This window comes from Candoia aspera, chromosome 7 (assembly GCF_035149785.1).
Source record: "Candoia aspera isolate rCanAsp1 chromosome 7, rCanAsp1.hap2, whole genome shotgun sequence".
Taxonomy (NCBI): Eukaryota; Metazoa; Chordata; class Lepidosauria; order Squamata; family Boidae; genus Candoia; species Candoia aspera.
This window is the reverse complement of record NC_086159.1, coordinates 66,506,108-66,521,704: the sequence shown is the minus strand read 5'-3', so window position 1 is coordinate 66,521,704 and position 15,597 is coordinate 66,506,108. Positions and strand designations below refer to the sequence as shown.

Here is a 15,597-nt window from a genome sequence, read left to right as displayed (position 1 = left end):
GAAAACATGCAAATGTGAGTAGATTAATTGGTACCGCTTCGGCGGGAAGGTAACGGCGTTCCGTGAGTCGTGCTGGCCACATGACCCGGAAGTGTCTATGACAACGCCGGCTCCAAGGCTTTGAAACGGAGATGAGCACCGCCCCCTAGAGTCGGACACGACTGGACTTTACGTCAAGGGAAACCTTTACCTTTACCTTTTTTACACATAACAATAACTGGATTCCAGATCTTTATAATGAATGGTATATTTTCATATTCTATTAAATCAACTGAAATTTTGTATTGGTGGGAATGTGTATTTGATTAGATGAAATACACACACTTTGACCCAACAGCCATTTTCATTATGTATCTGGTGGAAAGGAATTTGGATTTGATACAGATTTATTTAGTATTGACTCACTGAAATCAATGTAATAAGTTAATCTAATGTATCCCATTGATTTAGTGTGTCTGGTCTAAATATGACTGAATCTGAATTCAGCCTGATGCTTTCAGGGCAAAAAGGATTGCCTTTGTATAGTCACTTTGTAAAATAAAGAAAATGTAAATTCAAATTAATTTTTGAAAAACATGGTTTCTGAAATGTGATGACTTTTTTTTTATTAGCAGGGATTTAATAATAAGAGCATATAGGTAATTCTCACTTAACAATAACAACCACAATTGGGACTGGAATTTAAGTTGGTAAGTGAAGTGGTCATTAAGCAAATCCAACCCAATTTTATGACCTTTTTTGCAGCGGTCATTAAGTGAATCACTGTGGACATTAAGCAAACCACTGTTAAGCGAATCATGTGGTTCCCCATTGATTTTGCTTGCCTGAACTCAGCTGGGAAGGATGAAAATAGCGATCATGTGACCACGGGACACTGCAACAGTCATAAATGTGAACCGGTTGCCACCCAAATTGTGATCATGTGACCATGGGGACACTGCAATGGTCATAAGTGTGAGGACTGGTCATAAGTTGTTTTTTCCAGCACCATTGTAAATCCAAAGTGTCACTAAATGAATGGTTGTTAAGTGAGGACTTCCTGTACTGTCTAATTACAATATTCTATTACAAGTGAGGGTCACTTTATTTATTTATTTATTTATTTATTTATTTATTAATTATTTCTGTTTATATAGTCTCCCATCTGGAATATATAATTCTGGGCAGCTCACAGCAATCCAAAATAAATCTGCCCATCTTTTTAGGTGTTCAGGAGAAGCCCTTCTCAAGGTGCTGTCTTCATATGAAGCAAGGACGGTATGGAACAGAAAACAATCCTTATTGGTTGTGGCCCCAATTATATGGGACATGCCATCCCTTGAAATATGTTTGGCCCCTTCCTTTCTTGCTTTTAGAAAGCTTTCGAAAACCTTCCTTATTTGAGTCCAAATGAGAAAAGAAAGTGGTAATCTTTTATTGTTGTTTTTCTGATTGTTTTTATTGAAGTCACTGTATACCATACGATTGCTTTTGATACCATAAGACTGATATTCTTGGGCACTGCCAAGTGTTGTGGCATTGATGCAGTATAGAACTTAGGTTAAATAAATGCCCTGACAATAATCTTCCATTTCTTCCCTTTGTGTTCTTCAGGGACCCCAACCGTCATGTTAAGATAAAGCAGAAAGGTGCAGTGCTGAACATGCTAAAGAGGCTGGACAAAATAAGGTTCAGAGGACACAAAAGAGATGAGTTCCCGGACTTAGCAGAGTCTCCCAATGCTTCCGACACTGAATGTGGGGATGAAATCCCTATGAAAATACCTCGTACATCAGGCAAAGACTACGATGAACTGAGAGACCCTGTAAGTCTTTGAGATGCTTGTGCGTTTTATTGCTGCTGCTTATTTTGAAGAAACCAGGGTGAGCAATCCAAGTGGGTGGAGAACCTGTGGCAGAAGAATTATCGCATTCAAGTCTTTACTAGGCTTAGAGCATGGAAAGCAAAGGTGGATGGAGCATTTTTGTCTCGTCACCTTTCATCAGCAGTCTCTTTTGGGGGAGAAGGGCTATTCAATGTTCTTTCCATTATGCCTCTAGTTCTGAGAACAGCTGGGTGGAGAATGAGTGCTTTGGAACGGATGGGTACAAATCTTTCCTTGATCTATCTCCAGACTGCTTCCTTTTTGCCATGTCCACTGCTTTGAGTACTGTGAAGAACAACAGTGGTGGATCTTCTCATTAGAACTATGAGCTATATTTCAAGGGCAGGGTATTTCCCTTCTTGGCCCGTAAAAATAGAAATCACAAAATCCTATGGCTGCTTGTGAGCCCTCCTTGGGGCCATAAGATTACATCCTTACAATATCAATTAAACTAAAATTATGCTTCTTAGTTTAGTTTTTCTTATTGGTCCCAGCTACACATAATGGTTAACTATGGTTTGTTTTCCTTAAGAGTTACATTTATTGCCTATCCAATATTGGCTGGGATTATTGGGAATTATAGTTCAATATATCTGGAGATTTTCTTGCAAGAATGTTGCTATACCCAGACTTGACTATGTGTTGATTGTGTTTTGTTATATTGATTCTGTGTTGTCTTTATCTTTTGATTTAAAGAATGGATCTAAACAAACTGATTTAGGTAAAATATAATACCTTTATTTTCTTTGAACGAACATGGACTTTAAATCTGAATCAGCCAAAGGCAGCTGAATTTTACTAATACAATAAAGTTTTATATTCAAAGGACAGTGAAAGTAATCAGATCTCTCTAGTGGCTGTTCTAAAATGTTGTAGACTTGCTTGTTCCAAACACTTCAGTTAAAAATAACTTGCTCTCTGCCATGTCATGAAAAGAAAGTGGATAGTTGAGCTCTTACATTGACCCCATGATGTGACCTTGATATGTGAATTGGAAGGCTCATCAAAGCAAAGAAGCATTTTCAAGGCTAGTATCCAAGTTTGTTTTCCCTGTTGCTGATTTTGTCACAAACCTAAAACTTTTTGTTTCTTCCTGGTTATTTTGTATGTGTTTAAGTTCATGAGTTCATATTTTGTTTTATTTATTAGCTCTGGGATTAGTTGACAAATCTTAATTTTTTTCTTCCATAAAGCTTTATTGCAAAAACTTTACAGACCTCGAAATATTTCTTTAAATGACTGGGTTCACAGATCTCACTAAATTTCACGGAATAAGCCACAACTGCCTGGGTTCACATATCACCATATCTCATAAACCAGCGTTGGTTTATCAAGCACAGTGGCTGAGTTTATTTAACGATTAAGCCAAAGCCAGACAACTCACATAATAGACTCAAGGCACTGAAAGTACCCAGGCAATACTTTATTTATTTATTTATTAGATTTGCCGTATATCCCGCCATTCATCCAAAAACTTAGATGCTGTATTCCTTTTTCTCATTTTTCCCTACAATAACAATCCTTTGAAGAAGGTTGAGCTGAGTTAGTGACTGGTCACCCAGTGAGCTTCCGTGGCAGACATTTGATTGAACATGGATCTTCTTGGTACCAGTCCAGCATCTTAATTCACTGCATCTCACTGGCTTTTTTATATTTATGGTATAACTAAAGCTGTTCCTAACTTCCAAATCTCTATGTGGCTTAGCCTCTGTATCTCCAGAACCAGTTGTCTTATCCTCTGCGTTCATCTCAAGAAGGAAAGGTAAAGGTCCCACCCTATGTGAGCTGAGGGATCTGAAAGCAGTTCTTCTCAGTAGTGGACCACACTGGAACAGTGTTCCATAGTGACCTCCATCTGGCTAGCCTTTCTCAAGGCTGTTAATACTCCATTAAACGTTTGGTGTTGATGGGGGATTCAGGCTAACCTGGTCTTGTTTGTTGGGATTTGTTGTGTTGGGGATTTTTGTTTGTGTGGGTATTGTATTTTAATGGCCCTGAGTCTCTGAGGTGGGGGGTATCCGAAGTTTGTATGTGTGTATAAACACATACATAAATAATTCTTCAAGTTACATTGCTTTTGTTGTCATATCTCGATGCTAGTAAGTTCCACCAGTATTGCTACATATCAGCTGAGTGAAATTTCTCTTGCAGCTTTTGAGACTCCCCCACTCCTGTATCCTGGCTTTTGAGAATCATTATATAATATGGTAGGTGGATGTGACTGGAGAAAAGGGTTAGTTCCACCGAATATAGAATAGAGGCTTGTCGGGTATGGAAGTCTTCCAACATTTTGCTGACGCTTGTTTTAATTAATGTTGGTGCTGCTGGATTTAATTGCTCCTCTGTCTTTTAAAATTGTACATCGAATAGTTTTTTCCCCCCTTCTCTGGCAAGTTGTAACTGAAGGGTAGAATATTAGTTGCTGAAATAATTCTTTTCTGCCTTATAGCTGGTACATGAAGTGCTAAAAAAAGCATCCCAATCAGAAAAAAACATGAAATTTATAAAACAGCAACAGTTGTAATGTTAACTTCTGGGGCAGTACGGTGCTTGGATTGAGGGTAAAAAGGCTTTGGGGAACACGTCAGGGTGTTCACTTGGCACCTGAACGCAGTTCCTTAAAGCAGCTGCTGCTTTTCCTGGAATGGTGCAATCATCCTCTGCAGTTGAAGCAGTGTCCGGAAAAGACATGTTTGATTTAAGGTCTTGGGACAGGGGCTCCGTATGCACCCTGGCATGCTCAGAAGAATGTTTTTTGCCTTGATTCCAACTGCTACTCAGCCCTATCAACTTCTGATTGAGCTGTGTAAGTGTAGAGAGTAAAGAGGATAGCCTTAATGGAGAGAGGGGAAATCCGTTACCAAAGCAACAAGGAGGGAAATATTGTGCCTAAACAGTGAAGAAGATATATGTAAACGTCTTAGACAGATGCCCCCCTAATTCACATGAGTATAAGAAAAGGAGGAGATGTCAACTCTCCTGGCCCCAGGGGGGGCAAAGACCCACAATCGCTCTATCTTGCTAGGGTTGAGTCACAACTAGTTTCTCCCCATACAGGCCCTTACAGCCCCTAGACACTGAGCAAGCACCTGAATAGCATCACCTGCCTGGTATGGCACAGAGATGCATAATTGGATATCATATACTGAAGGTACTGAACCCCATGCCACTGAATGACTTCACCCAGTGACTTGTTAGAGATGTTAAATAGGGAGAGACATCCAAGCCCTGAGGCACTAAACATGACAGGGACCTAGGGTTGGACCTCTCCTTCCCTACCAACACCAGCTGGTACCTGTTGGTATATTGTTTTCTGCTACAGAAATTAATGTTACCATGGTAATTGAGTTCTTCCTTAAGTATCGGCAGGGTGAAGCGGTTGAACTTAATTGTCCTCAATTTGGTTGTTAAAAGCTACATTGCCTGGGGGAGGAACCTTGCCTGGACTTGTTTTAGTTTCAACTTCCTTCTTTCTACACAGCCTCTGTTCCCAGTGCTCTCTGAGCGCATGTGAATGCACAGCTTGTAAAATATGTTTTTGTGCTTTCTGTAAATACATTTATTTTTATAGAAATGCCTGGTGTGCGATTTTTCTGATCTCTTGGGCCAAATGCTTTCCAGCAATCTGCCACAGTACCGGCCACGGAAGAAGGAGGAGAACCACTCTAAAACAGTGGCCCCTCATTGCCAAACCCTGGAACCCAGTCCAGCTATGGATACTATGGTAGATGGTGTCAAAAGCCACCAAGATATCCAGGAGGGCCAGGATGGACACACCACCCTCATCTCAAGCCCTCTAGAGGTTACCCACAAGTGCAACCAATACTTTTGTGGTACCATAGCCTAGCCTGAATCCTGACTACAAATGGTCTAGATAATCCATTTAATCCAGGGCCCTCTTCAACTGGAAGCCCACCACCCTCTTGACAATCTTTCCTAAAATGTTATCCAAAACTGTAGGGTCGTAAAATGTTATCCAAAACTGTAGCCTTTTCAAGGCCTTGTGGAATGTTATCAGGGTGGGAGCCCCATGGATCTCTGGGGGATCTCATTCCAGGGGGCAGGGACCATGACAGAAAAGACACTCTTTCTGGTTGCTGATAGATGGCATTATTTAATTAAAAGGAACCTATTACATGTCAACTCAGCCAGCACTTACAGGCTTGGGAGAAACCATAGGCTTAATTACATCAAGTCTTATGTAGGGCTTATATTGCAGTTTTCATGTGATCCCCAGAGAAAAGAAGGTGACTCTGGAAGAATGGATTGTTCCTGCTAAATAGTCTGGCTTAGAATTAAGCTTGACTGAGTTCATTGAGACCTACTCCTAGATAAATCAATATAAAATTGCAGCTTGGGAAGCCATTGAACTCAGGGTACTTACTTCTGAATAGGCATGTATAAGATTGTACTGCTAAGTGTCCCTTTCCTCAGCAGTTATGTGGAATTTTTGCCTTCATTTATAATTCAAAACCATTTCTGCTTCATCTCTTAAGAACTCTGCATTGCTGTGTCTAAAATACTGTGCAGTTAGATTAGCATCTCATGGGGACAAAAATAAGTGCTGAGTGTAATGTTCCATTTGTGTGGCCAGTTGTGTTAATCAGAAAATGAAAATGGTTGGGTATGTAGGAATTTGGGGTAAAAATAAAAGCCCAAAATACAATATACAACTTGATGCATCACTTTTATTGTTGAAACATTGCCTCTTATAGTAGTTAATAGGGGTTGGGATTAGAACTGGGTGTGGTGTTACACAGGACTAAATGCTAATATCTTCTTTCTGGATTACCTGTTGCCTCCTCAATCCATATTCTTTTAACCCTGATTTCAGCGTCTGAAACACTTGCGATTCCCAGTGGCTGCTTTTGAAGTATCACCATTTCTCAGAACACAGTAAAGCGTTGAAGCAGATAATGGAGGGCAATTTTGGCCTTTCAGGATATTAGCCTATCTGCCCATTCACTGTTAGGTCAGCCATTGATGATATGATTTGATTTCCCACAGATGACTGCTTAGCTAATCTTCCCGAAAAGGTGTGGGGGGGAGACAAAAACATGGGTGTTTCTGATTTACTGTTTAACACACAGAGGCTAAATAAAAGAACTGCATGGGAATTCAGATTCCTAAAATATTTCTAAATGTGTGTGTGTAAAATTAAACTCTAGAAATATGTATATTGAGGGTATTGACAAAAAAAAAATCCTCTTTAAAATAAAAGGCTTTCTAGGTCTGAAATTTTTGCAGTGTATTCTGAGTTTAGCTTCACTATATTTAAATGTGCCATTCCCTTTGTAAGTGAAAGCATGTTGCAAATAAGGATTATGTTACTTAGCAGTACTCTTCAGCTTTGCTTTCAGTCTTTGTGTAAATATTATAGGTTAAAAAAGTGAGGAAAACAAATTATTCCCCAGACAGTTCCAGATCAAAGTATATGTTTTGCTGGCAGATCTGTGGTTGAATTTTCTGACCTATTTTTTATTTCTGAAATGGAGCTTTCACAGGTTCATTCTTTCTAACTGATCCACATCTCAAACTACTGTTTTCCCCCAGGGGAAAAATCTTAATTATCAATGGCATTAGATTTACCTCCAAGTAATACAGTTTTTAACTATATTATAACACACCGATATGTGTTAAGGCAAACTTTATTGTCTACGTTTATAGACAATAGATGCTCAGCAGGCATAACTATTATCAGCTCCCATAATCCCTAGGGACATGTTCTGACCTTGGATGCAGCTTCAGAAGCAGTAATTTGTAATACACATAGATTGATAGCTGTGAGCTGGATTATTACCTTCTTCTTGATCTATGTCATGCATAACCATCTATTCTTACAAAATGTTTGGTACTTGCTTGCCTTCTTATATAGGTGTATCTCTTCTTTTGTTTAACTTTATATAGCTGCTGTCTTGCTTGGAAACTGGTTCCCCCCTCACCCGTGGCAACTTATTTTTATTGATACCCAAATTTATATGAGAATATAAATCTGTCCTGTTCTTTGCAATGTTGCCTTATCTGCCCTATTCTCTCTATGCATTTTTCTTAAAGTGGAAAGTTGTATCTCAACGATGTTAGAGCTGTAGGAATTTTAAACTTCACAAGTTTTTCTCCTCACCCTCCCTGCTTCCTTTCCATCTTTCTTTCCCTGTGCTGCAAACTGTATTTGAATATGCATGAGAAAGGATTTATCCTGAGTGCAGCACATCCGGTTTACAGCCTTCATAACTGTTTAATTGGCCCCCTTGAAATAATGGCCCATAATTGACTTGGAAGGCCCCTTATTTGGAGCAGGTTTCTAGCCAATCGGAGGGAGTTTAGATGATGACGGTTTGTGCTGCAGAACTCAAAGTCTGTGCATAGCTTTGAAGGTGTGAGCAAGCGCAGTGATGTGAGACACCCTGTGAGGGATACGGTTTCTTTTATAAGCTTCCATTGATTCGTTTCAGCAACCTAATGCTGCACAAAAGGTTTGTGGGCCTGGCCAGCTCTTGGCTTACCCAAAATAAATTAATAAATAAAAATAACCATACCTTATCTCCTGCTTTTCATGTTCACTCTGGAGTGTGGGAGGGTGTGGATGGGTATATTCCTGCTTCTGTCACTCCATCAGAGATTGGTTTCTGAGCTGCCAGCATCTTTTCTTATCCCCCTCCATAGGCTGGTCCTGGGACTGTCATCATGGCTACAGGAGTCCCGGATTACAACAGAACGGAGTCTGACAGATTAAATGAGATCAAAGGCCACTTGGAAATTGCCTTGCTGGAAAAGCACTTTCTCCGTAAGTACAAAGAAATTTATCGACTGTGTTTAGTAATGAGTTTGTGACCCAGGTATTGTAGAGATGCAATTGTTCCCCATTATTAGCTAATATCATGTTTTTAATTGACATTATACAGTCATTCTGGCAAAGGTATATTTTAAGTTTACTTATTTATAATTTGACGTCGTGATTATAAAGGTCTTTTCAACAATGGCTCGGGAGAGAAGCTTTTCTTTGTTTCATCAGAAGAATACGGTACACAATAACCTCCAAACTAGTTTGCTTTCCATTCAGTATGAGTTCAGAATATTTTAATAGTTGAATAACAGCAGGAATTGGATTATGATAATAGAACAAGCCCATTTTTTAGATGCCGTTATTAGCATGATCCTTTTTGGAGCAGTAAGGCTTTTTGTGTAACGGTTTAAGCATTGGGGCTTAAGTCGTCTAGACTAGCCTGGTTTTGTTTAAATTGTACATGCACTTAATTTCTGTTTATCAGATGTATTAGGTTCAGTGCACACAATGAATTCATGCATTTGATACATTTTCAAGTATACTGTTTTAATTATATGCAGTATAAAACTAAGCTACAAGCATTGAAAAAGCAGGCAAAGAACTGCTGTCATTGCAATACCTAAAACTGCTTGCAAGTCAAATTATACAAGGAGATGTTATGTTGATATAACATTTTGGATAACTAAGTACATTGCAGCTGAATTAAGTAAAAGAGTTTTGAAGCCAAGAATAGTCCAGTAAGCTTTGGAACATCCTCCCAAACACCATAAATCTCTGGTTGGAATGTACAGGGTAAACAAGTGATGGCATCTAAGACATTATTGTGGAAACTGGAAAGGGATTCAGCATTACTTTGTTTAACTATTTCTTAGCAAGTTACAATTGATGTAAGGAAAAACCCTGCACAAAAATGGGAAAGGTACAAGTCGGCTAAATAAAAGGAATAGCTGGGTTGATGTATTTGAGTCCACCATGTCACTGAAGGGTAACCTCTCCAGGATTCAGCCTACGAACATCTCCAAAATTTATCTGATAGATACCCAGCAGCCATCCTTTTATCTGCCTATTTGATTTGGAGAGGGGACAGTATGTCAGCCCTTCAAGGCAGTCCAGACAGGAAACCAAAATCATGAGTACTAATACGACCTTTATTGTAAGGTTACAGTAACAGAATCTTGCAAGTCTGAAAGCACTTCCCCCCTCCCCTGCCTTTCCTTTCCAGAGAAGTAGGGAGGGTCTCTTCTGAGATGCTTTCTCCACCCCATCCCTCCGTTGGACTCAGATTTCTCTTATCAGACCATTCTCCAGGCTGCGGCTCTTCCTGCTGTCTCCCAAGGTTATTCTCACAGCCCTTTACACAGTAACAGTGTATTTTCTACCATCTTTTCATCTGTTCTAAATATCTGAGTTGGAAGCAGGGATCTCTCCCTGAAAGCATGTATTGATAACAGACCAGAAATCCAGAAGAAATCAATAAATACATATATGCGTCTGCCCTTCGAGGTAGACCAGACTAGAAAACCAAAGTTATGAATGTTAATATTAATTTTATTATAAGTTTACAGTAACAGTATCTTGCATGTCTCAGTGTGCCTCTCCCTCCCCCACTTATCTTCAGGAGGGCTAGGGAGGATCAAGTCTGAGAAGTTTTCCAGATTACATTTCTGTCTCAGACTCAAATTTCTTTTGTCTGACTGCTGCCTTGGTTGTGGCTCTTCCTCCTGTTCCTCAAGGTTATTCTTACTGCCCATTACAATATGTACTGTATATTGTTAGTGCAGATATTTAGGCAGTTGCTCTCTGTTTAAACATAAGGGAGATTTTGGCTGAATATAGCAGCTCCATTGCCAGAGCAGCAAAGAGTAAAACACTTTTTAAGTGTAGAACATTCCATATAATGTTTGGAAGCAGCTCAAATAGATGCCTCCCTAATTCACTGAACTATAAGAAGGAAGAGGAGATAGAACACAATCAGACCTGTAAGATTCTGTTGTTATAGCCAGTCTCAATAAAATTAGTTTTAGCCTTCCCATGGAACTGATTTCTTGGTCTGGTCTACCTAGTGGGTCTGACATCAATCTTGCAAGTCTCCTTCTGCTGTACTTCCTTCTCCTCCTTGTTCTAGTTCATCTCTGTCAAGGTCATCATCTGTCTTACTCTCTATAAAAAGCTACACAGACACTTAATCTAACACATCACTACACATGTTTTGTGAGACAACAGCTTGTTGCAGAGTATGGCACCTTGAAGATTGAACCAGGAAGCAGACCACTTTGTATGCACAATTTCTAATCTATTTGAGGATTCTGTGCAAAAGCCAGCTTTTAGCTGGATTGTTGAATTAACTTATATCATATGCAAATTGCTGATGAGCTGCACCCAGTTGTTGTAACATGTGATGTGTTCCTGAGTTAGTCTGTTTTTAATCCATCAATAACAAACTGCCCAGAGTAGTTGAAAGCTGGGTAGCATATTTCTGGAGGAGGTATGTATGTATGTATGTATTTATCAATCAATCAATCAATCAATCAATCAATCAAATTTCTGTCACCGCCCATCTCCCCCAAAGGGGGACTCTGGGCGGTTTACAACAGAATAAACAAAACCATAAAACATAGATTGCAATACAAAATCTTATAAATAGATAAATATACAACCCTTGTGGTGAAAAGCTCTCATTCAACAGGGAGGGCACTACAGCGCCAACCACCCCCAGGAAGGGCTATTGCCCTTCCCATCCCAAGCAAGGAGGGAGAACCAGGTTTTAAAATTCTTCCAGAAGTCTGGGAGTGAAGGTGCCCGCCTTGGCGAACTGTAGACAGCTCTGTAAAATCAGAGCAAACGACTGTGGCAAAGACCAAGGAACTGGTCAGTAGACTGGTTCCTTGGAACTCTCTGGATAAGGAAAGGATGGGAGATTGCTCACATGTGCTCTGGATGGCTGCTTTTCACGAGGAGTCTGCAGGACAATGGTTTTCTGCAGGTTTGAGCGCCAGGAGACAATGGGATCAGCCATCTTGCTCATAACTGTGGTAGAGCCTTTTAAAGGACACTAAGTTCACAAACCTCACTTTCTAGTCACTTTCGGAAATTGCCTGTTAACCATCTGTAACCAGCTTGGGGGTTAAAGTGTTGGTGAAACCGTCAGAGTGCCAGTCTGGTTCCCAACTGAGAGGCAGTGACAATGTTGGAACATAATGCCTGGAGTGCTGGGGAACAGTTGCAGATGTGTCTGTCAGCCTGTTTAGTGGGAAAGAAACATGGCACCATGGCCTGAGTTACAGATTTTGTCCTAACTATAAACTTTTGGGTGGCTTTAGTTTGGCAGTTGCCATTTTGGCAACTGCCTTATCTATCTCATGGAAGCCTCTAAGGAAGATTCTGTGCAACTTGTAGGAGGTTGAGTTGGTGGCTGATAATATAGGGCTGCCTTGAAACATGAGTACCCCAGTCAGACTTTTCTGACAAAACTGCTTAGATCTGAGAGGAGCTAGACTTCAGCTGGATAGTGTCAGTGGAGATGATTGGGGCCTCATCTTGTAAAATGATCTGGGATCATTTGAATCTGTGCCTCCTGAGGTAGTGGGTAGGGCCTTCTCCAGTGTCAATTCTCCTACTTCTCAGTTGGATTGCTGATCTTCAGGGCTGGTATAGGCCTCCTGGGAGGTGGCAGAAGGTGGATTTGAGCAGTAATCAGTGCTTCTTTGAGTAGGGAGGAGTTTCCGTCACTTCTGAAGGAAGTGCCCTCTGCTCAGAAAGGTTTAGCTCAGTCTGACTATTTTGGACAACGTTAGACTTGCCTCCAACTCTCATTTTTTAGGAAAGGCTGTGGAGAAAGTGGTAGACCTGTAACTGTAAAGAGTCCTAGGTGAAGTGAATTATTTGGATCCTTGGCAGTTAGGTTTCAGGCCAGGATACAGCATGGAAACTGCATTGGTCATGCTTGTGGATGACATACATAAAGACCCAGTCTTGGGAGGTGCAGCCCTCCAGGTCCTCCGAAATATTCCAGAGTTTTTGATACCATCGACCATAGTATCCTTCTGGACTGTCTCTAAGGGATTAGAGCGGGGCTGGGGTGGGGCTGTTTGCTGTGGTTTTCCTTCCTGAGGGGGTGCTTCCAGATGATGGTTGGTGGGAGAGGAGAGATCTGCTGCAGACCTCTGCTCTGTGGAGTGACTCAGGGATCTCTCCTCTCTCCACTCCTTTTTACATCTTCATGAAGGTACTAGGAGAGGTCCTCCATCAGCACAGGGTTTGTATCGCCAATAAAAAAATGTATTCTATAAGAAAATATTGGCCAGGTAGAGAGGTTAGAGTGCTATTCAGCCAAATATTCTGTGATACTTGGTTTCATCACTCTCAGCTCTCCAGATTATCACTGTTCTGTACTCCTTGAACATTCCCATTTCTTATCTCAGTGAGGTTATTGCAGATTTGGAAGAGGACTATTTTTCAAGATTTTGTGTATTTTATAAACTTTGGCTCTACTCTTGCTAGAGCTGGCTTGGTTCAAGCAAAATGTCGAAGCTGTTGAAGTCACAACATAAAAATTGGCCAGGGATAGTATGCAAAGCAAGCTTTTAGAACCTGCCAGATGTTGCAAACTAAGTCACCATATAGTGGGGGGAAAAAAATCCAATGAATTATAAAAGCGGATGGGCTCATATAGGCCATCAAGTCCAATTCCATGCTTATTGCAGGAATACAGATCAAAGCATCCATGACAGATGGTTGTCTAATCTATCATTGAACTTACTCACTGAACAGGAAGCTACCACCTCTCTGATAATTGGTTCTACTGTACTTTTGAACTGCTGTTATTGTTAGGAAATTCTTACAATCATTCAACCAGAATCTGCCTTAACATTAAATGAATAATAATATTTTTGTAGCACAAATTATGAGAGAGGGGCAACTTCATTACAGTATCTAATAATAATTTTTATGCAGTGCTGCTAATATTTTGAGCAATGAATTAAATTATTAGAATATTTTCCATCCTTTAGAATAATGGTTTATTAAAGGTAACAAACCTCCCTAGAATTCAGAAGAACAAGACTGTTTGTTCCTTGGTCATATCTCCAATGCAAAAGAATCTCGTGTGTATTTAGGATCATTGTAGACATAAGAGTTTGCCTTTAAGCTATATAATGAAAGAATGCACCATTCATAAATCTTTTGTTTTTGTATTCAACTAGCCTTCCCAGAAACTTCTCTAGTTAAATTAAATTTTGGCTTACCTTCCCCCAAAAGTTTTAATCTATCACGTATCCATGCCAGTAGATATTTTACATTTCTCTTTCAGAACCCTCTATTTAGGGTTCTTGGACAGAACTCTGTTAAAAACTTAACAGTTTGGAGGGATATGCAGAACTTGTAATTCCTTCAAATTGCAAATGATGTCAAAACTTCCGAAGTTCCTGGAAAGCTCAATTAACATGCTTGTAGTAGTCGTTATTTCAAAAAAATAGCCTCTGAATAAAATAGCTGTGCTTCCAAAAGAGTAATGGTGGCTTCTGACGACAAATCAATTCATTTTAATTAATTTGAATGTTATCGTAGCATCTTATTTGTGAGATGTTACTCTAATTGATGTAACAGAAGCTGACCTGTAGTTAGGGAGACAGCTCTCCAAAATCTAAGTTTTGCAAATTAATACTATATGCAGAAGTTTCGGTGGTTAAATTTTAAAGTTTGACATTTCCTATATATAATTTGGGATCTTTGTTTTATTTACTGTTAGTTCTAGGAAAAAGATAATAAAAACTTCCACAGCACAGGATCACTGTCTATTGGCAAAGTAGGGCAAAAGCATCCTCAACTTGTGACAGCACTTCACACAGCTTGATCTAAAATTTCTTGTGGAAGTTGAAAATTAGCAGGTCATTTTTCTTTCAGAAGGGAAATCATTGGTTAAAAAAAGTAGCCTCTTATAATCATTCCTCTCCAAAATCCAGCTGAAACCAAGTTCTGAAATGCAGTTTGAAAGGAAAGGCTGGTGATAAGCAGCCCATTAAAGGGACAAAAGGAGAATATGGTTTTTGATTTCTTAAAATGAGCAAGGAACTAGCCACATAAATGTTCTGATGCTGTTTTGGCTGCCCTTTCACTGACAGATATATGAAGAAATCCTGAATTTATGTTCTTCTAGGTTATAGGTCCAGTGGATTTTATGTATATGGAATTAGAAATTCATTGGAATACAAAACAGGCAAACATTAAATTGTTGTTGTCAGTGTTGTTTTGTGTTGTGTTTAGTTTATTAGGTTTGTTATGGCCACACATTCCAGAAGACCAAAACAATGTTACCTAGGCAAGACCGATGGCTGGTCAAACATATACATTGGCCTTCTGTGTGTTAAGTGGAAAAGATTGTGCAATTTGGGAGAGCCAGATGTGTTTGAGATGTTTGGTAACATCTACCTTGATGTAGATTGAGTAAGTAGCCTCATATTGAAAAGTGTCACCAAACACTGGTGAGGAACCTCAGTTGGTTTTTAGATGGCTAGCTCTTGAAGGATATGTGACTGGCTTCCACACTGTTTTGTTTTAAATGACAACTGAAGACATGTTTGTTCACCCAGCCATTTGGAGGCTGACAACTTCTCTAGGATTAGTCTTTTTAACTGCTTTTTAAAAATAAATTCTATTTTAATTGCTATAGTCTTGTTTTTCTTGTCTGCAGAAGCAGTTTATTGAAGAGGCTTTTTTTGTCCTGTTGGTGCAATGCACTGCATTCCTCTGGGAGGCAGGACAGTATAAAAAAATCAAATCAAATAATAATGAAATTATTTATCCCCCAAAGTCTTTAAAGTTCTTTATACACTGCACTTAATATATCTTCTGAACAGCTTTTATCTGCTTCCTTTAGTCTCTTTGTTTGATATATGTCGTTTCTTTTTCATTCTCTTTAATTGTTAACCATCTAGAGTTGTTGTGGAGTTGG

At 39.6% G+C, this 15,597-nt stretch overlaps 1 protein-coding gene across 1 annotated transcript in view; it reads left to right on the top strand.

The window, feature by feature from the left end:
• Positions 1–15,597, top strand: part of GRAMD4 (GRAM domain containing 4) — a 77,266-nt gene that overhangs the window by 27,483 nt on the left and 34,186 nt on the right. Inside the window, exons 2-3 of the mRNA XM_063307952.1 lie at positions 1,594–1,804; positions 8,528–8,648. Of these exons, the coding sequence (XP_063164022.1) occupies positions 1,594–1,804; positions 8,528–8,648 (332 nt within the window). The remainder of the gene's footprint in view (positions 1–1,593; positions 1,805–8,527; positions 8,649–15,597) is intronic.